Source organism: Pteropus alecto, unplaced genomic scaffold (genome assembly GCF_000325575.1).
Source record: "Pteropus alecto unplaced genomic scaffold, ASM32557v1 scaffold106, whole genome shotgun sequence".
Taxonomy (NCBI): Eukaryota; Metazoa; Chordata; class Mammalia; order Chiroptera; family Pteropodidae; genus Pteropus; species Pteropus alecto.
Genome location: NW_006442103.1, coordinates 1,449,959 through 1,472,874, shown reverse-complemented (window position 1 = coordinate 1,472,874; position 22,916 = coordinate 1,449,959). Strand labels below are relative to the sequence as shown.

General features: G+C 39.8%; 1 protein-coding gene across 4 annotated transcripts in view; it reads left to right on the top strand.

Annotated features, from left to right (window-relative positions):
* ALG14 (ALG14, UDP-N-acetylglucosaminyltransferase subunit) overlaps positions 1 to 22,916 on the top strand; it is an 83,092-nt gene that overhangs the window by 7,813 nt on the left and 52,363 nt on the right. For 2 of the 4 annotated variants that reach the window (XM_015595460.2, XM_025052228.1), the window contains exon 3: positions 19,400 to 19,528. The exons of the other annotated variants lie outside the window; for them this stretch is intronic. In XM_015595460.2, the coding sequence (XP_015450946.1) occupies positions 19,400 to 19,528 (129 nt within the window). The remainder of the gene's footprint in view (positions 1 to 19,399; positions 19,529 to 22,916) is intronic. 4 annotated transcript variants of the gene reach the window in all.

The following is a 22,916-nucleotide window of genomic DNA, read 5'->3' as shown; positions in this document are numbered from 1 at the left end:
TGCCCCCGAACTTCTTATTGTCTTAGATCCCTGCTCGAATGTCAGTTTCACACAGGCTTCTTCTAACTACGTTTTTCTATTCTATTCCTGTTTTTACCTCTCCAGATATTTAATCATATCACACACACACACACACACACACACATACAGTTGTCCCTTTTCTTCTGCATATGCCTTAACTCCATTCCCCTTTGCGAATTTGGATCTTTGAATCCTCTTTTCAGTCATTGTTATCTCAATTTGTCCCTATGTATGCTGAATGTTCATTACTATTTTGCTATAGCAATTCTCTTCTTATTATTTAAGCTTATAATGCCTTGTTCTTAGTAAGGATTGCACTCCTCCTCTTATGTTTGGCTGATAGTCACGTTACTCCTAATTATATTTTTGTGGTTTTTTTTTTTGTCATTTTGTTTTAGGTGAGCTTAACCCTTTCAGTATTTCCTGTAGTGTAGGCCTCATAGTGGAGAATTCTCTCTGGAAAGGTCTTAATTTCTCCTTCATATCTAGAAGGAGAGCTTAGCTGGATACATTATTCTAGGCTGGTAGTTCCTTTCACTTAATAGTTCAAATATTTGATTCCATTCCTTTCTGGCTTGTAAGGTTTGCTCTAAGAAATCCGATGATAATCTAAAGCATTTTCCTTTATATGTTACCGTTTTTTCTCTCTGGCCACCTTGAGAATTCTATCTTTGTCGCTGATTTTTGATAACTTTAATATAATGTGTCTTGGAGAAGGCCTTTTTGGGTTGAGATCATTGGGTATTCTGTTGACTTCTTGAATTCCAAGCTCCAGCTCATTCCTTAGATTTGGGAAATTCTCATCCACTATTTGTCTGAAAATGCTTTCTAGACCCTGCTCCTTTTCCTCTCCTTTGATAATGCCCATTATTCTAATGTTTCCTCTCCTGAAATTATCAGTTAGTTCTTGTGTTTCTCTTTAATTATTTTTCATTCTTTGGTTTCTCTCTTCTTCCTCTGATTTATTCCTAGATTTCTGTCTTTGATATCATTGATCCTTTCCTCCATTTGGTCAGCTCTATTTCCCAAACTTGCTATTTCATTTTTCAGCTCTTGCAATATCATGTGTTTTTTATCTCCAGAAGTTCTATTTGGTTGTTTTTGTTGGTTTCAATTTCTTTGCTAAAAAGCTCATTCTGCTGAATGTTTTTTCAATTCCTGGAATTGTTGATGTGAATTATTTTGGATCTCATTGAGTTTTTCAGAAGTACCATCCTGAATTCTCTGTCATTTAAATCGCATATTTCTATGTCTGTAAGCTTGTTTTTCAGAAGTACCATCCTGAATTTAAGTCACATATTTCTCTGTCTGTAGGCATATTATCTGGAGATTTTTCTCTTTCTTCCTGAGATGCCTTGTCACCTTGGTTGTTCATGGTGTTTAATGGACTATTTCTGTGCCTGGGCATTAATAGAAGTATGTCTTACTGTTTTTCCAGGAATAAGATTTATTATATAATGGTCCCTAGCCTGTTGCAAATAAGGTGTTTTTCTTTTGGTTTTCAGTAGGTGGTGTCTAAGCCTCTTGGATCCCTGCTTTATATAAAGCCTAAATAATGCCTTTTTTCATTTCTTGTAGATATTTAATCACGCTCGCTACCCTCAGTTTCAGTCCCTGTCATTGTCAGCAACAGTGTTTGCTCAGATTCCCCTGGGGCTTCGTGGTGATTAGTCTCGGAGGGTATGGGGGAGAAGACCTCTGGATTGAGGGTTGGGGGCTGCGACTCAGCCTCAGTTTTGTAACTGCAGCCGGTAAAAATCAACTGTTTCTCTGCGGTCCTGTCTTGCTTCTCTGCTTTCTGCCCTGATGACTGGGCCCTGCTGCTGCAGGCTGCATGGAAGTCACAGCACTTCCAGGCATGGCTGTTCAGGGAAGTCACCGCACCTTTCCCCTCCCTCTCCTCCTGCAGGGAGCTCCAGAGCCTGGGAGAGGTAGCTTCAGTCTGGGCAGCCTTTGCTCAGATTCCCCAGGGGCTCTGCAGTGTCCAGTCTTGGAGAGTATGGGGGAGGGGCCCTCTGGGTTGGGAGTCGAGGGCTGCAGCTCAGCCTCAGTTTTGCAACCGCAGCCGGTAAATATCAACTTTTTCTGCTGTCCCGCTTCTCTGCCTTCAGCCCTGATGACTGGGCCCTGCTGCTGGCTGGCCATGGGGAGCTCACAGCTTTCCCAGGCAGTGCTGTCCAGGGAACTCACCGCACCTTCTCCCCTCTCCCTCCTCCTGCAGGGAGCTCCAGCTGCTGGGAGAGGCAGCTTCTTTGTTTCTCCCAATCTACTGCCCAACTGGGGTTCTGCCCTGTGGTAGCTCTTATGCGTAGATCCCACGCTTAGACGTGCTGGTGTGTGGTTTGGGTGTTTTTTGTTGAGTTTTAGATGTTCAGCTTATTGTTGTTTCAAGGGGAGAGATCTGAGGAAGTCTTTCACTCCACCATGTTTCCCAGAATCCCTCTTTTATTCTTTAAATAGTGGAAATTATTTTTTAGTTAATTCCAACTGTGAAAACATGCATAAAGCATCCAGTTATGTGCCTTTGGCTGTTTAAGTTCTTTATCAGTGTCTTACATTTATTGATAATTTGATTTATCTATAACTACCTCCTATTCAAATCGTATTCGTATGTTTTTAAAATTACTTCTCTGTCCTTGCTTGCTGACTTCCTTTTAGCATTTTAGTTAGACTTTGGAGTAAAAGAAAAAAGTGAAACTATTTCTTTTTCAAGAGCTGCTCTTTATGTAGCTTGTCTTCATCCATCCTTCTCTCTGGTACGTGCCCCACCGTGGGGATGCAACAGGTCGTTCAGTGACCTAGCGACCTAGCTCAGGCCACTCAAAGTGTTTCTCTGGGCTTTTTGGGCTTGGGGAACTAGGAATGAAGGCAGTCTTTCTTCAGGGGCAAACTCCGTAAAAGATAAAACTTGAGAGTTTCTGGTAGTCATATTTTCATGTGGTGGATAAAGACAGACTGCAGATAGAGAAAAGAATGAAGTTAATACACAGGAAGAATAAAATAAGAAACCATTTGGTAAGTCTTGCTTTCAGTGACTGCAGAGATCCAACCACATTTGTGTGGGTACTGGCTTGGCGGTTCTTATCTTTCTTGGAAAGCAGGATTCACTACATAGCCCCTCTCCACTACCCTGCCCCACTTTCCTCCTCCTGCTCCTTCTAACCGTTTGAAGCTTGTTTTAGTTGAGTCGTGATCACTTGTAAACATGATCCCCGACTAAAACACAATTGAAATGTATTCTTGAAGAGGCCATGTCAGACAGGATCAGAATCTGCTTCTATTATTCAGCCAGAGCAAAATGCATGGTATTTTTTCTATGTAGAAGATAAGCTAAATACTTCATTTCTGTTTTAGGAATCAATACTGTATTAGTTTCCTAGGGCTCCTGTAACAAAGCACTGCAAACTAGATAGCTTAAGACAACGGAAATTTATTTTCTCACAGTCCTGGAGAGCAGAAGTGTGATATCAAGGTGTCAGCAGGGCCATGGTCTCTCTGAAGACTCTAGGGGAGAATTCTCCCTTGCCTCTTCTTAGCTTCTGACAGTTGAAGGTAGTCCTTGGCCTTCCTTGGGTTGTAGCAGCATCGTTCTAATCTCTGCCTCTATGGTCACAGGGCCGTTCTTGTGTCTGTCTTCACATGCTCTTCTCATAAGGACACCAGTTGTTGGATTTCAGGCCCACCTGACTTGGCCACATCTACAAGACCCTATGTCCAAACAAGGCCACGTTCATAGGCTCCAGGTGGCCACAGGTTTTTGGAGGACACTATTCATTCATGTGTGCCAGTAATTGATCCTTCCAGTAATGTGTGAGACAGATAATAGTATCTTCATTTTATAAATGAGAAAACTGAGGCTTAGAGGTGTAATCAGCCATGGCCCTACCAAATATATGGCACTTACCTAAACGTGTTTTCTCCAAAGGCTGTGCTTTTTCTGCACAGGCCTCTCTGCTTCTTTTGTGCATTCTTTTCCAAGTCAAAAAATTAAGTGAAAAGAGAATACTTTAGGAATCCTTATCCAAGACATCAGAAACTAAAAATCTCTTATCTTAGAGCGTGTATTAGAATTGGTGGAAAATTTGGAGAACATGATGATTTTTCACACAAGGGATATAAATTGTATTGTAATTTAGCTGTGATATAAAGGTCAGATAATTACAAAATTTTTATTGTTTCCAACATAACAAACAGATGTCTTCGTTTTGGTTCAATAATTAGTCTGCAATTGTATCCAATTTGAAGGCTCCAGTTTTAATTCAGCATACATACTATTTCCCTCCTAGTCCATGTGTATTGTTTATTTGCTGAATTACTTCATGGTTGAGTGAAACATCTGGACGATTGTTATGTAGTGTGGATCAGTGCCACTTTGGAACCCAGTAAGTTGGGTTTGATTCACTTTAATGAGAAAGGCAAAGATTTGGGGCTTTTTAAGTGCCATTTTTTTTTTCTTATTATCCAAGTGGCACCACAGTGTAGGTCAAGCATCTCTGTTTTAGTTCCTTCTTCCATTAGTTAATTTACTGCTGGGGCAATGCCACTCCTGTTAGAGAAATAAAAACTCTACCCTGTTCCTGAAAGGTTGTCTCCTCATGAATGTGAAGGTGGTAAGAGTTCCTGCAGAGATGCAGAGGAGAGCCACTGAGGGTAGTAGTATGAACATGCTTGTTTTCCTTTCTGCTGGCCACCCCAGTGTGCCACAGTTCGGAGAGAGGAGGCATGGTGGAGAGACACCTTCCCACCATGCCTTGCTAAAAGGTGGACTCCACTTAGTCCTGTTTCTACACTCCAGCTTAGGGAAGCTGTACCTACAGCCCCTCGACAGCTTATCCACTGTACTTTCCATGGAGCTCACAACACTGGAGAGAGAGGGTCTTACTGAAGAAATCAGTGGTGATCAATACATTTGCTAGCAGAGCCCTTATCATCCACAAATACAAACAATCTAGATCTGCTCTGTCTAGTACAGCAGCCACCAGTATTGGCCCAGCAGCGTTTATCAAATGCTCGTTACATCAGGTTTCTTCTTTGTTAGCTGGTTCATTTGTCTATCTCTGAGCTAATATCAAGCTCCCTTAGTCTTACTCCTCAGAAGTGTCATAATTCTTTCTTTTTCATTTGGGTTTTTGAATTAGCTTTGACAGGTTCACAAAGAGCCCTGTTGTAATTTTATTTTAATTAAATTAAATCAATACATCAGTTTGAGGAGAACCTACACCTATATGTGCTGTACTGTATGCACGTTATATCTTCTTCCATCTTTATATTTTTACTTTTTGGTGTGTCATTGAGTTTTAGGTGTGTCTTTTATAAATGACGTACAGCATGATTTTTTAAATTTAGAACCATAAATCATTATCTTTTAACTAGCATGTTTGGTTCATGTACATTTATTGTGGTTACTAATGTATTAGATTTATTTTTACTATTTTATTTGATTCTATTTACCATATTTTTTCCTTTGAATTTTTTTCCCTCTTTTCTGTCTTCTTTTTGGATTAATTGAGCCTTCTTTATCCTACCTTTTTTCCTTTTCCTGGAATTAAAATTATTCTGTTTTCTTAGACATTATCCTTAAATTGTTAACATGGATACTTAACTTAAAATCAAAAACTTAATATCTCCATCTTCCTACTGAAAAATGAGGTTTTAGAATGTTCTTAACTGTGATCATCACTTTCCATCTTATATATTATTGTTCAATATTTGGGTTCTACCTTGTTTTTATACCATCTGAATTACTTATTACTACTATGGTTTTATATAGTCAGTGCTTATTTAGATTTACATAACGTTTTTTTGCTTACCCTCATTACTCCTTCCTTTTGAATTCAATGTCTTTCTTTCAGAAGTATATCTTTTATTAGTTATTTCATGGAAGGTTTATAAGTGATTTATTCTTTCCCTGATTTGTTTGCTGGCAGATATGTGTTGATTTTACCCTTCCTGTGATTGTATTCTGCATATTTTTTCTGTTTTTTAAAAACAATTTTTTATTTTTCAATTACAGTTGACCTACAATATTATGTTAGTTTCAGTGTAAAATATGGTGATTAAGTATTTATGTAACTTTCAAAATGATCACCCTGATAAATCTTGCACCCATATGACACCATACATAGTTACTACATTATTATTGACTATATTTGCTATGCTATACTTGACAACCTCATGACTCTTTTGTACTTCTTAATCCCTTCACCTTTTTCACCCATCCCCTCAACCCCCTTTCCATCTAGCAACCATCAAAATGCTCTCTGTATCTATAAGTTTGTTTCCATTTTGTTTGTTCATTTATTTTGTTCTATAGATTCTATGTGTAAGTGAAATCATATGGCATTTGTCTTTCTCTGTCTGACTCCACTCAGCACAATACCCTCTAGGTCCATCCATGTTGTTGCAGATGGCAAGATTTAATTCTTTTTTTTTTTTTTTTTTTTATGGCTGAGTAATATTCCATTGTATATGTATACCATCTCTTCTTTATCCATTCATCCATTAATGGACACCCAGGTTGCATTCATATCTTGGCTATTGTAAATAATGCTGCAATGAACATATGGATTCACATGTCCCTTTAAACTAACGTTTTGGGTTTCTTCAGGTAAGTGCCCAGAGGTGGGAACACTGGGTCTTTCTTTGTCTCTTATAGCCTTTGTTTTAAAGTCTGTTTCATGTGGTAAAAGTATTACTATCTCAACTTTTTATTTTGTTTCCATTTTCAGGAAATATCTTTTTCCAGACCTTTACTTTCAGTCTCTGTGTGTCTTTTGATCTGAAGTGAGTTTCTTGTAGGCATCATCTGCAAGGGTTTTTTGGGGTTTTTTTGTTTTTTTTTTTGTTTTTTTTTTTGTCCGTTTAACCACTCTGTCTTTTGATTGGAGCATTTAATCCATTTACATTTAAAGCAATTATTGATAGATATGTAATTACTGCTTTTTATTTTTCATGTTTTTGAACTTTTTTTCTTTTTCTTATATAAGTCCCTCTAACATTTCTTGTAATACTGGTTTGGTGGTTATGAACTCCTTTAGTTTTTTCTTGTCTGGGAATGTCTTTATCTGTCCTTTAATTCTAAATGATTGCTTTGCTGAGTAGAAGGATCTTGGCTGTAGGGTTTTCATTTTTATCAGTTTGAATATTTCATGCCAATCCCTTCTGGCCTGCAAGTTTCTGTTGAGAAATCAGCTACCAGTCTTTTGGGAGCACCCCGGTAGGTAACTAACTGCTTTTCTCTTGCTGCTTTTTAAGATTTTATCTTTATCTTTAACCTTTGGCATTTTAATGATGATGTGTCTGGATGTGGGCCTGATGTGGGTCTGTGCCTGGCATTTTGTGAAATAGTAGGGAGGTCAGTGTGGCCAAAGCAAAGTAAGCGAGGGAGAACTGAGTAGGTTATAAGGCCATAGAGGTCAAGGTAAGGATGTTGGGGTCAGATTTTTTAAGGCCTTGTGGTCCATTCTCAGTCTCAGATTCTTTTCTCTATAGGTGAAATGGGGAGCCATTGGGAAGTTTTAGATGGAGGAGTGATGTGATCTGACTTATATTTTAACGGGATCATTTTGGCTGCTGAATAAACTAAAAGGGAAAAGGGCAGAAGCCAGTAAAGGAGTTTGGAGGCTGTTGCCATTACTCAAATGAAAGACCAGTGTGGCATGGACCAGGATGGCAATGGGGAATTTAGTCGGATTCTGGGAAGTAGTCAGATTCAGGTAGAACTAAAAGGATTTACTGGCAAATAAGATGTGGGTGTGGGGAGAAGATGAGGAATGGAGGACGATGTCCAGATTTTTGGCCTGAGCTACCAGAAAAATGGAGTTGTCATTTATTTACATGGGGAAGATTACATGAGGGATCAGGGGAGTCAGTGTGGGATGTCTGTAAACCTACAAGTTAAGATGTTGACTGTGTGTCGTTGGATCTGTGAATCTGAAGTTAAAGAGGAAAGTCTGGTCTGGGATATAAATTTTGGAGTCATCTGTGTTTACACTTAAAATAAGAAACTAGACGAGATCACCCAGGGGTTGAGTACAGTTAAAAAATAAAAGAGGACTAAGAACTGAGCTCCAAAGCATTCTAACTTTCCAGTATAGGGGAGCTGTTGTTGTTGTGGGAACATCAGCTGCCAGCCTCTCCTTCTGAACCTGCAGGGATAATCAAACCCCAGCCCTAAATTGCTGGCATGTCTTCCTCCCCAGACCTCAGTGTCACAGGCTATCTGCTCCCTTTTCATTTTCTTCTTGCTTCTAGCAAGTAGGGATTTCCCTTCTTCCAAGTTCAGAAAAAATATTTTGTTATATTTCTTACAGTACTTTAATTTGTTTATGGAAGGTGAGTTTTCAGTTTGGTTTATGTCACCTACCAAAACCAAACTCAAATTCATATTCTAGTGAAAGTCAGAGTTTTCATGTATCGTCTGTGTAAATGCTTATTCTGGACTATTTGTATAAATAGCCTCCCACCCTATCCACACAATTTTCCTCACTTTTTCTTTTCTGATGTAACTGTACCAACAGTAATTTTCTAGCTATAGATAATACTCCTGTGGTTAAGGGCTTTGCCTCTCTTTATGGTTTAATTTTTTTAGACTTCTTAAGTGAACCAGGAAATCTGTACCATTTTAGAGCATTAACAGTAATGGCATTCTGTACCTGGGCAAGGAGGTGTCTTGTCCATATCACTCGGAGCACTTGAAGAATAAAAGTACACTGATTCACACCTGGTTCTGATGAGAAGCCCAAACCCACATTGTCAACACAAGGCTATTCTTCTAGAAATCAGAAATACTAATTACCAGTTGTGAATTGCTTTGAGCAGACCCACGTAACATAGAAACTTTCTTTGGTTTGGTTTATAACATCTCTATATGGAATTATTCAGTAAATTTCTAAATGTTTTTTGCTACTTTGTAGAAAAAATATTTAGATGCTGGTATTTACCCATTTATGCTAGATGTAAATATACAGCAGGTTTTAAGCTAAATTTTATATTAATAATGTAATATTAATAATGTAGTAGAGATGACCTACTTTTGTTGCAGAAACTCCATTAAAATTACTCCGGATTCCTAAGATTCAGTGTAATCTTTTAATGGTGTTTAAAATTTTCAGCTATGTAATTCACTTTATCAGCACACGAGAATGAAAAGAAATCATTATTCCTGTGTAATTTTAAACTCTTACTGTTAGCCGATGTTTTTCTGAGTAGTTTCACTAGCTCCTTAAGAGAAACAGGCTTCCCTTGGGAGAAACATCTCAACCTCGAATAAAGCAAGTGAGATTAGAAAAGTAAGTAGCAAAAACCTAAACAAAAAACAAACAAAACAGCAAAAACGAATGTTTAGCTGTGAAATTACTTATATGAAAAAATATCTTGAAAAACCTTCTAAAGGAAATGTAATTTCCCTTGGGATTAGTTCTAAAGTAAAGAGTAGCTAAAGTAATATCTTTCAGAAAATTGAACAGTAACCTCTCTAAAGAAAACCGATTACCAGAGCTATATTATGTGATGGTAAGTGAAAAATCAAACCAGAGCTTTTTTCCTGGAGAGCAGCAGTCCTCTCATTGCCTGTGTTCCAGCAGGAACGTCCCCCTGCGAGACCTGGAAGGAAATGAGACTCAGGGCAGTGCACTGTGGGTATTGGGTCATCCTTTCACTTGCTACCCAGTCTCAGCCTTATCTGTTAACCACCTCCCTTGACGATCATTACTCCTTATAACTCCTCTTACAGCACAGGTCGGCACCTTTAGATCATATCACTAAAGTAAAAAGCTCAATGATGCTCAAGTAAAACATTTTTTATATTGCATGTAAGCATTAAAGAATGGGCTTGCTTCATATGTACAGCAATAGAAGTTGCTGAAAACAGATTTGAAGGGTCAAAAATTTCTTTACGAAAATTTCTTCACCACTACTCTATAATGTTTTACCAAGGAAGATTGTTTATTTATTCAAAAAATACTAAATGAGTACCAGTTCTGTAGAAGATACTATGTTTATGTGGATATTTCAGCAAATCTTTATCGAATATGCCCCAGGATTAACTGTGACAGGATTGTAAGTACCTATATTTGTTTCTTTACTCTTTTCTTTCCATTTTTTTGTTGTTCTTTAATTTAAAAACTTTGAATAGTAAAGAAGTATACAAACTACAAAGTGGGAGTTCCCTATCACCACCCCAATCCCACTCCCTCGAGGTAAACATTATATCTACTTGAGTTATTTTCTGCTGCTATAACTTTTTCCCTCCTGTTATACATGTACCTGAAATATTATGAATTATGTGCACATACATACACATCACTATGTAAGCTGGGGGACAGGATATGGCTAGTTTATAAATCTCATCGAACTTTGTTGTTACCAGCTTTTTTCATTTAACTATACCTGATAGCTTCCCGTGTTGGTACATTATAGGTCTGCCCTATACCTTTAATAATTGCATAGTAGTCTATAGTATTGATGTACCATTTCCCTATTGCCCTTTTCAGTTTTTCACTGAATACCACAGTAAACATTTCTGTACTTATACACATTCTTATAACTTTACAATAAGTGTAAATGTAACTTTGATTAGAAAAAAAAGTTAAAAACCAAAAAGCCCAGGAGGAGGAAAAATATGGCGTAGATGATAGAGGCTCTGTGACCAAATCAAAGTTGTGATGGAAACAAGGAGCAGCAGCAAGGAAAAATCGCCTTGGATCTAGATGAACAAGCCGTACAATTAGAAAGAAATCCAAGAAATCACCCTGCAACACCAGAAGGTAGGATGGGGCAAGGACGCAGGGCTGCTGGGTCTCCAGAGGCTGAGTGAGACGGAGGCTGCGGCAGCAGCAGACGCCTCTTCAAGGGACCGCATCTGCAAGCGGATTTTCACAGTGACAGACCTGCTTGCTCTGAGCACCTGTACCGGTTTGGCTGTGCGCTGGAGGCACCAGGGACTTACAGGGAGACATTGTCAGATTGAGGGCTGAGGAGAGACCCACTCTGTATGCAAGTGCTGGCAATATCCGTTGTTCCCTGTTGAGTCCTCCCCCATACCAGTGCACGGACACAGCACCGCCATAGCCGTTATGTCATCAAGCTGGATAACAGAGGTCGCTCTGCCCAGAGGATTCCCTGAACCCCCGCCTATCCCAACTCGGGCCCCACCCAAGCCACATCCAGGTATATCCTCAGCGAGTCAGGTGTTCCTTGCTGAGCAGCACCAAGATTCACACTGGTGGCAGCTGGCCTCGGTTTCTGATGTGGCCTTTTGAGGCACTTATAAGCACAGCGTCTGTGGATTGCTTGCTGAAGGTGGTCTCGAAGAGGCAGAGGCTTGAGCTAAATTTGGCCTGCAGCTGAATCCCTCTCAGGACTGTGCCACTGGACACCTACTTCACAAATCCACACCAATAAGACTGGGAGACTTAGGAGCTTTTCTTACTACATAGAAACACACACGGAAAGACAGCCAAAATGAGAAGACTAAGAACAGAAACCATATGAGAGAAGAGAACAGAGATCCAGATATAATGGAGTCAAGTAATCTAACAGATGCAGAGTTCAGAACACTGGTTATAAAGATACTCAATGAACTTTTGAGAAGTGTAGATAAATTCAACAAAGAGATAAAAAAAAAACATAAAAATGGAAATGGAAATTATAAAAGGGAACTAGTCTGAAATAAAGAACACAGTAACTGAGATGAGAAGTATATTGAATAAACAAAATGAATAAAGAAAAGAATCAAATGCCCTACCTAGAGGACAGTAAAGCCAAAGACACACAATCAGAATCGCAAGAGATAAGATGCTAAGACTATAAAAATAATTTAAGGAAGATATGGGACACTATTAAGGGTCCAAATATCCATTTGATTAGCGTAACTGAAGAAAATCAAGATCTTGAACAGCTAGCTGTTTGAAGAAATAATGATGGAAAACTTCCCTAACCTGGTGAAGGAAGTGGACATAAAACCCTGGAAGCTCAGAGAATTCCAAAAATCAGGGATCCAAAGAGGCCCACACCAAGACACATAATTAAAATGCCAAAAGTTAAATACAAAGAAAGAATATTAAAAGCAGCAAGAGAAAAACAGATAATTACTTAAAAGGGAACACTCATAAGAGTGGCAGCTGATTTCTCAAAAGAAACTATGCAGGACAGAAAGGCTTGGGAAAAAATATTCAACAGGATGAAGACCCAGGATCTACAACCAAGAATAATTTATCCAGCAAAATTATTATTTAAAGTTGCAGAACAGATAAAGAGCTTCCTAGACAAAAATTCTTTAAGAAGAAAAAACACGTATCAAAAAACAGGAATAAAGAATGCTAACAACTACATTCCTATCAATAAGTACCTCAAATGGAAAAGAATTAAGTCCTCCAACCAAAAGATAGAGTGGCTGAAAGGATAAGAAAACAAGACCCCTACATATGAAAAGGAAGGGGATGGAAAAAGATATTACTTCAATGGACCTAGAAGGTATTTAAATCAGACCGGAAAAAAATAAACACTATGCGATTTCACTTATATGCAGAATCTAAGGAATAAAAAGAACAAACGAATCAAAAACAGACTCACAAATATAGTGGACAATTTGATGATGGACAGAGGGGAGCGGGGTTTGGGGAGCTGGGAGAATGGGGTGAAGGGTTAAAGAAGTACAAATTAGTAGCTGATGGATGGTCACGGGGATGGGGAGCACGGCATAGGGAATGCAGTTAGCATTAATACATCGGCTAGGTGGAGGGTCAGGGGAGGGAGGGAGCAATGGGGAGGATTGTTTTCCGAACTATATAGATGTCTAACCAATGTACAGTTTACTTGAAACTAATTTAAATAAATTTAAAAATAATAATAATAATAATAACCCAAAAAGCCCAAGTTAAGTAACTGACTAACATTAAAGAGCATGCAGACCCATGCATTCTGCTGGATCGTTGACTGAATTCCTGTTTTGAAGTAAATGTAGTAAACATAAAAGAGTATAAATATCTTGGGAGTTACAGACAAATGTAATACATGTCCCAAACTGTTCTTGTCCTGGTTAGTCAACAAAACCTCCTGTGCCCTCTAGAGTTCATATTTTGCCGTAGTTTGCTCATGCCAGCAATACCGAGTGCCTGGTACATGCAAACCCTATATGTGCTGCAGTTGCTTTGGACTCAGGTCTTCTTGTCTGCCCACAGTTATCTCTCCAAGACATTTCATTGCACAAATAACACAATATTATAACATTTTCAGTGGTTTCCTTAATATGAAAAAGTGTGTTTGGAGCCAAGAGCCAATGTCCATTAGAGGCATTCTTTCTCTCTAAAATCAGAAGCAAAATAAGAATATTTGCCATTAGTCATACCATTTTTTGTTTTGACCCTCCACCTAACATGAAATAAGAGGTATAAATGTTGAAAAAGAAGAAATAAAGTAATGTATTCTATAATTTTATCTAGAAACAAAAAATCAACTAAATATCAAATAAGAGAAGTTCAGGAAGATGCCAACTGTAAGCTGAATATACAGAACTTGCTAATATTCTTATATGCCATAGAAAAGATAATGAGAAAGGATCCCTGAAACATTAAACACTGGGAAAGGATCTTGAAAAAAAGGAGAGATTATCAGTATGGACCCAATAGTTAAATGTTACTGAGAGACATATGATGTGAATAAATATAGAAACGTGTTTCTGATATATAAAAATGTGTAAGTATTTTCAGTTTTCCCAAATTTATAGTGCAATAGCAATCAGAATTCCCTTTTTTTTTTAAACTTTGTTCATTCAACAATAAATATTTGCTTTCCGTTTGCCCAGTATATTATAGGCAGTTGAGATACACCAATGAACAGAACAGACCAAAAAAATTCCTGCATCATGAGTAAGCTTGAGCTTACTCAACTCGATTGGATCAGAAAGACACTAATACTAGACATAGTGAATAAGAAAATCATAAAGCTCTTTAGCAGGTGATCTATGCTATGGGAAGATCACACAGGCATGGAGGGTTGGGAATTCTGATGAGGAAAATGTTGCAGTTGCCCATAGGGCCTTGAAGAAGATGGGGACCCTGGGAGAAGAGTGTTTCAGTCAGGGAGTATTGTCTCTGGAAAAGCCAGAGTGGGGCATTCCGACTGTTGGAGGAGTAGCTGAGCGTCCTGGTGGCTGGAGCAGAGTGAGAGGAGGGAGAGGCGCTAGAGAGATGGGGGGTGGGCAGGGGCCAGATGATGCAGGCATACCTGGCTTATTGCACTTAAATGTTGTGTTTTTACAAATCGAAAGCAAGACCCTCCACCAGCAAAAAGATTACAACTTGCTTTATTGTGATATCACTTTATTGCAGTGGTTTGGAACCAAACCCACAATATCTCTGAGGTATGGCTGTACAGGGCCTCGGAGGCCATTGTAAGGAGGAAAGTAAGTAGGGCGCTATTGAATGATTTTGCTCAGAGGAGTGACATGGTCTCACTGCTGTTTTAAACAGATCGATCTGGTTGCTTTGTTGCAGATAGATTGTAGGGGACAAGGTGAAGGCTGGGGAGACCAGTTAGGAGGCTGTTGAAGCAATCCAAGCAAGAGATAGTATGACTTGCACCAGCAGGGATAGGAATATGGGGAAATAATTGGATTCTGGATATTTTTTTGAAAGTAGATTTAACAGAATTTCCTGACAGATTGGATGTGGGATGGAAACAAAAGAGAGAAGTCAAGGAGAACGTCAAAGCTTTTGGTCTGAGCAGTTATAAGAATGGAATTGCCATCACTGACTTTGGGAGCACCCCTGTCTCCAAGTGTCTTTATAAATAATATTTCATACCACCCAAATGAGCGGTAGCCTCTGCAGTGGCTGCAGGAACCCACACACAACCTGGCCCTCCCTGCAAAGATTCTAAACAATTTCCTAAGTCCTCTCCCTTTTTTTCTCTCCTCTTTTCCTCTCCCTTTTTCTTCTCCCTCCCCTCTCCCACTCTCTCTCCCTCTCCCTCTCCCAACTCAAAAGGTCCTTCTTGCTTCAGAAATCCTGCAGAGTCCTTCCAGAAGTTGAAGGACTTATATTAATGTACTCTCCTCTGCTGCCTCCCCAGCCCATGTCATCCCCCTATGCTGCCACCAGGTGGCAGTGCACTGCTGAACATTGAGCTGTTGGGACCTGCCTTCTCCGCAGAGGCCGGAGAGGGCGGACTTTAGAATGGCTGATAGAGTGGAGATTTCTAGCATATTTAAAGACTGATCTGGCATGGGAAAGATGAGAGTTGTCTCCAGTTCTTTTTTAGAAACATCATCTATCCTTGCCAGGGATGGTTTTCATCCCCAGAGTTTGAAAAGGCACTACATGGCTTTAGAGCAGTCTTTCCACCTAGTATAGTGTTTTTATTTAGACTATTTACCAAACACCTTGCTGAGTTTGCGGTACTGCCGTATCTGTTTTATATGCCCTTCTTGGTTTGAGATGGGTAGAACAGCTTTCTAGAAGTTTTGCCTTCCCAGAAGTAAAATCCTTCTTGAATGAATATTGACGGAGTAGTTCCTGTGTGCAAAATTTGGACTAAGTTTTATAAAGAATACAACTAAGGAAAGAAATTGCCCTTTTGTCTTGAGAAGTATTTTGTGCAGTTGAAGAGGCAAAAGAATAAATACTGGAAACCTTAGGAGTTAATTAATAAAAGTGTCACTGGGCAGTGCAGGTTAGGGCTGAAAAGAGGCCTCTTGGTTAAGTCTACTTTATAGACTAGTTAGATTCCCAGCCCCTCTACCATATCCTGATTGAAAACCCAAGATTTGCCCACCGTAAAGGTTGAACTAAACAGGTTTTAGCTTTGGGAACACGAAGCCAGACTGTAGATGGGGTAAGACATTGCCCTGAAAACAGAGGGATTGGGGGAGTGAATAACTACCCTTTGTCCCCACAACATTCATCACCTAGGCCTCCTTTCCAATCAGTTCCCAGAATCCCACACTGTATCCCCCAGGCAGGAGACTGCAGATTAGCTTTGAAGACACTGATTTGCTCAGGAGCATACAACCATAGGTTCAGACACTTAGGATTTCCCCCAGCGATATCATCAAGTCCTGACTGTTTTACCCTCCACTTGAAACTCCCTCAAGCATTCAGAATGACAGTAGAGCAGTGTCCTCAGACTGATTCTCATAGGCCCTTTCTCAGAGGATGTGCTCCACCAAAACAAGGGGGACCCAAGAAGGAGGAAGGCTCTGGTCTTGGAATTCTCAGGGGGGCAGTGAAGAGAGTTCTGGTGTGAAGACCACGGTATACAGCAGGACTGGAGAAAACCAGTTGGGAGTGGATCAGGGGCACAGAACTAACTCCAAAAGAGATGGCACTAAGAAAGCAGCGGAGATGGTAAACTGCCCCAGGTGTTTGGCCAAACCGAGGGTACCATCGGGAACTTCAAAACCCTGTATATATATTGCTTTGAGTTATGCACAAGTAGATAGATAGATAGATAGATAGATAGACAGACAGACAGACAGACAGACAGACAGACAAGACAAGTGCTTTGAATGTGGGGGAAGGAGAGATCTCTGGACTAGAGTGTTGGGGCGAGGGTGGTGGCTTCTCCAAAAAGGTAGGAGAATATGAAGAGAGGAAGACAGCATGGGAAAAAGTAAGGAAGTTGGAAAGTGCAGAACATGTACAGACAAATGGAGGGTGTGTTTTGACATGAATCGCAACAGAAAATTGGGAAAGAAATCTGCTAAATTACAAATTATTCCCATTTTAGAAACTCGAGGTCATTGTAGAATGTTTTCAGTTGTAGGAAGGATTTAAGTGATCTGAAGGGTGTACATAGAGGGTAGAGAGATCATCTCTGAGATGTGGATAATGGTTGATTTTTGTTTTTCTCTTTGAACATTTTCTGTATTTTCTAAGATTACAATTAAAGAACAATGGAAGTTATTTTTTAGAAACAAAGCCAAGAAGAGATAAAAGCCCCGGTGGAAGTAATATCCTATTGATATGAAATATTTTTTAAATAACCCGAACATGTATCATAAACATCAATATTTTAGGACCAGTCTAGTTGTATTTTGGAAGTGCATTAGTTTTTCTGTTATTTTAGTAAATAGGCGTTCTTTCGAATTGCGTCCCTTCGCCCGTATATATGTATGCAGCGCTGACTGGTGGAGATTGCAGCATTTATCAGTCAGTACCTCTTACATGACATATGCTTCCATTACACGACACCTGCTGACTTCACACAGTGGACTGAGGCTGTGCGTAACTACTGAAACTTCCAACTTCTTTGTTTGTATCTGTCATAATTCTCAGGCACTTCTAAAAGAAATAAGTGTGTAAACTATATAATTACAATTGTGGGGTTTCGCTTCAGTTCCTAAGTTATGTATTACAACCCATGGTTTAACATAATTATATTTTTAGAATGTGACTAATGTATATGTGTACTTTAATCTTTTATAATGGACCTTTACTGTGTTCAGTTATAGGTAAAGGTAAAAAAAAAAAAACCTCTAATTTGAAAGATAATTCCAAGTAAATAGATGAATAAGAAAATAACTGTAATTTATTGCAAATAAAAAACCTAATGGGGCTATTTCAGTGAATAAATGGTTATTTTCAAACAGTACACCAGATAGATGTATACATGGTTCTAAACTATTTTACATAGCTTACTCTCTTAAATTTCTTTCTAAACCTTAATTATCTCATGTCCCATCTCTCTAAGAAAGGCAAGTTAGATTAAACTTTCTTTGAATCAGACTTTGAACTGATAGAATTGAAATAACTATGATTAACATTACAGTTTTTTCAACCTTCTGGTAATTTAGCCAGTTTCCCTGTGTCAGTTAAATTTGCACAGAATTCTTAAAACATGCAGAGCTTCTGCAAAAAACCTAACCCTAACCCTAATCCCAGCTTTATATTTTTTGCACTAGACTATTTAAGCAAGAAGAAAGTCTCTTACAGCATATAGGAGAAAGAGGGAGGGAGAGATGTAGCTTCTTTTTCCTAGAAGTCCCAGGAAACAGCTGTCTGATGGTCTCAAATTTGATTGTATCCCCATCTTTCAGCCAATCATTTTGGCCAGGGGCGAGGGTTATTCAATGTTAATGATGCTGTCCCAGACCTACTGTTGTAGCTGAAGGTTGGGGGTGAAGGAGATGGAGCTGAAATTCCACCAAAATCATCTGACCGAGAATGTGAGAGGATTGGATTACCCAAAGAAAAACTGGATTACTGTGGACAAAAGAAGGATACAGTAAAAGGCTGGGAAGAGGACAACTAGTATTTATTATAAAGGACTTTAGAAATCTTTTGGGTGAGAGTCTCATAATTGTATCAAGAACAAATGACTTTTTTATTTTCCTGAAGCCTGAGACCTCCAGGCAAGGAGGGGCTTCTCAAGGCAAAGTGAGGAGTAGCTGCGAGCCCTTGGGGGTGAGATGCTGCGGCCTGGTTTGTCTGTGACAATTCAGATTTGAGAGCCAATTGTAGGGCCACTGCGGCTCCTTGGTGATTCCTAATCTCCAAGACCTCCATGCCTCACAGTGAGAGACTGGGGCCCAGAGGAAGAGACTGTCAGCAGGACCCAGTCTGGAACTGATCGCTCCTTCATTCCTTCGTGGCACTTCATCAGCTCCCATGGAGAGCAGCTGCCACATATTTGAAGGACATGCATATAAAACATGTTTTGGTGTGGTAGGTTGTGGTCATCTTGATTTCAGAATGATTGGTTGAACCATCCAACATTTTTCTTTTCAAATTTGCTATTCTTTTGCATTGTTGAAGAAAAGTTATGAAAGAAAGCTGAAATCATTTTTGATTAAGTAAAATTTTTATTTCCAAGATTCTGCAGTAGTGTGGCATTCATTAAATAATAAATGCGTTGTATGTCCCAGTGTGTGGTAACAGCAAAGAATGACTTCATAGACCGCTTGATCTGCTCTGTTGTGGTTTATGATGCCGTCTGGATTCCTTGGTGGAATTGTTTCCATCTAAATCACTATAAACTTCTATTAGCTTGTCACAAATCTAAAGCCAGATATGTTTGTGGTTTTTAGCAGTGATGTAATTCTGGAAGATACTTTGCAAGTTACAAGTTGTCATATACCATTAGCATTTAACTCACTTTCACATAATTTCAGACAAACTAGAAGCCTGAAAAAATTCATTTTTCCACTTCTTTTTTTATTCTTAAGCATTCTACCTTTGTTGTCTCTCTTACCACTTAGTTATGCATCAATCAAGTATGTCCGGGGAACTCCGGGAGGCTCTGTGGGCATACACAGTACTATAGGTCATGGTCCCTGCCATTTCTTAATTAGGAAGCTCAAATAGAAAGGGTGTTTCACTAACTACGTGGTGCAGAGAGAATAAGAGTTTCACTTCTTTATCTTTTATACTCCTGCCAGTCGTGTGAGAGAGACGGGATCATGTTACAGGACACTCGTGTGCTGCAGGATATACACGTTGAACTGCACGAAAAGAAAGGACTCAACGGAAACTTAGTTTCTAGACGGGTATCACTGGCTGGCTATCAGGTAGGAGCAATAGCAAAACAGCAGAACTTGCCAGAAGGGACTTGGGGCCGAAGGTTCAACAGAAACGTCTGAACTGAGGCTCTATGTTTTTATTCTGGCTTTTTCCCCAGAAAGTCTCGGGGGGAAGGGAGGGAGCCATTGGTAACAGTGGTAGGTGGGGTTGGCGTGCCAAACCTACCGTGCAGAACAGGGCACAAAGGACAAAGAGCGGGAAGGAGGCAGGGATCTCCGTTTCCATAGAGCCAGGAACAGGGACACTAAGCTCTAGGGTTGGAGGCTGTAGATATGTAGGGTAGATAAGGTGAAGTCAGAAGAAAAGGAAATGGGTCAGGATGGGTAGCTGCCTATATATAGAAGCATTAGGAGGCAGGGAGCACAGCTCCAGAGGAAGCTGCTTCAGTTAATTCCGTGTTGAGGACGGTGAGCTCCTTTGTGTGAAGCAGAGATCCAAGAAGAGCCTATAGTGGGGTGGGTCAGGAGCATATTTCAGTACACTTGGAAGACCTGGGTTCAAGTCCTGGCTCTACACATTTGGATTTTGTCACCTTGGGAAAGTTCAGACTCCTCATTTGTGAAATGAGGTGGTGGGGTTAGTTTGTCTCTTAAGACAGTCTTGCAATGCTCTGAGGTAAGGAGAGCACCTTCCCATCTTAGACCACAGACTGGACTTCTGGAAACTGTAATGATAGTCATTTATCTATTTAGCAAACACTGACCGAGTACCCATTACTTCTATGCTCTGGAATTATAGTTGTGAGCAACGTGAAATCCTTTCTTGTCATGAAGCTTGCATTCGGCGGAGAGAGGCAATCAGACACATAAATGAACAGTTAATTTGAGGTACTAATAATTGCTATGAACAGTGTGGTGGAGAGTGACCATGCATTGGGGGGCGGGCCTGGTGGGGAAAACAGGATCCTCTCTAACGAGATAATGTTCAGGCGAGGCCTGATTTGCAGGAGGGAGCCAACAGCGAGCCAGTCTGGGGGCAAAGTAGACTGTTCAGAATGAACAGAAAAGGCCCTCAGGAAGGAATGAGTGTGACGCGTTCACACAGTGGAAGGAAGACCTGTGTGGCTCAAGTGAGTGAACAAGGCGCCATTAGAGCTGGACGCCAGGTTACATGGGGCCTTGGGGGCAATTGTGAGGAATTTGGATTTTATTGCAAGTGCATTGATAAGCAAGCCTTTGGAGAGTTTTAAGCAAGAGAATGAAAGGAAAGGTCTGCTGTATGTTATAAAAAGATTACTCAGGAGATTCTCTAGAGAATCTGTAGGGGACCAAGAGGAGAAGCAGAGCCAAGTTAAGAAGCTATCGGAGTCATGGTGAAGAAGGCTATGGCCTGCACCAGGGAGCAGCAAGGACGTTGGGGTAGGTGGGTAGACGTGGGATGTATATAGAGGTTTTGGAAGAAGGAAACATGGTGCAGTTCCCCCCACCCTCGTCCCTGCCAACCCCAACATAGCTCTTTATGATCTTCATATCTATGTAGGAAATCTGTTTATAATAGATTCTACTGCTCACTTGTCAATTCCTGGCTTGACAATGCCGGAACAGCAAGTTTAAGTGGTGAATATGATAGTTCAGTTTTAGTTGTTACAGAAAAAGCCTAGTGAACAGAGGAACACTAAAACAAGTATATGCTTCTCGGCCCCAGGAGAATGGATGGAGAGCCAGTTTAGCAGTCCACAGTGTCCCTCAAAGGAAGAACTGTCCCTGTGTCTCTATAGGCGTTCCGGAGAAGTCTGACCCTGGTTGGGTCATTTGGTCACTCTGAACCACATGTTGGGCCTGGGGGTAAGGGTAAGATGATGGATGAAGCATTCTTTATGTCCCGCATGCCATTAATAGAACATGAAAGAGAGTCAGGGACACTTCCCTCAAGGCAAAGGTACAGAGTAACAAAAACAGTATGCCTATAAAGATGTTTTCACTTGGATTTCTCCAGATGCCACAGCCCCTGGGGAATGCCTGGCCCAAGGTCATAGCCAAGCCTGATTGTTGCTCTCTGAGACTCTGTTCCATTTCTTTGTCTTAAATGGAACTTTTGTTAAGATCAAAATACAAGCCTTCTATTGAAAAACTTTTTCATCGACTTCTTAAAATATTCGATTATTTTCTAAAACTGTATAAATAAAAACTCTCTTAAGATTTTGCCATAGCCTGGCTCTCTGTTTTCTTTAGGTGACACAGGACACCAGATACCCCAGCACCCGCTTCTAAGTGTCAGTCATAGCTAATCTGAGGGTACTGTGCCTATCCGGGTGGCCCCAGGTTCATGTCCGCTTGACTGCGCTTTTTATTGTATTTAAATGTGTTTGGTAGTACAGGTCCACAGTCTCTGATCTGAAATTCTAAAAAGCTCTGAAAACGGAAGAAACATTCCAAGTTTGTCACAGGTTTATTTAACAGCACAACTTGATTTGAATTGGCCTGAGCCTTTTAGTCTTTATTCTACTTAGTGCGAATAATCGTGTTTTGCTGTAGACATATTGATATGTTTGGTTATTTCCCCAAAACTAAAAGAAGGATATTATGTAGTATATATGCACCATATTATTCATTTGAAACACTTCTAACCCAAATGGTTTTTGATAAGAGATTTTGGCTCCATGGTGCTATTTTGCCTATTACATATTTTTCAATTAATATTCTCCACAGACTAGGCAAGCACAAACCTCAAACAAAATTCTTTACGATTTCCCCCCACTTCATTAATGCTTGTATGGCCTTGTAGTTTGGTAACTATTCAATATTATAGTCTAGTTAACATTTATTACCATACTCCTTAATCTTGGCGGGAAAAACGTCGATTTAATAAATGATTAATAAATAAAAATAAATACCACATTGAGCCCAAATCTTTCTTTCTCCACTAGTACCACATGGAAGGAGGAGGAAGTATTCTTTATCATCATATGTGACACAGAGTGGTCACATGTGCAGCCCATTTTCATTTTATGCTGAGTGTATAAGGACTGCACTTCTGCCCTCCTAGAGCATAATGGAAGTCTCCAGACACAATTTCATGCCTCTTTCTAAATGCTGAAAAATTTAGAACCAGTAGCTGTGTGTATTAACTAGTTTAGGAAAAGCTTTTCTATTCTCAAGGAGCATATTGTTTCTCAAAGCCAAAGGAGAGATGGGGAGGGGACTATGTTAAATATTTAATCCTTTACTCTCTGATTTAACCTGTGTGGTAGCCAGATGCCAAGAAACCCTCAATCATTCTCTTCTGCCATTCAAGCCCTTGTGCAGCCTCATCTGTATCAAATAGGGTTAAATAGGTATCCACAGTCTTTGTCAATCAGGTAGGGGGGAAATGACTCATTGTTTTCCTTTGTGTCGAATTGTTAACCATCTTTTCATATGTTTATTAGTTAGTTAT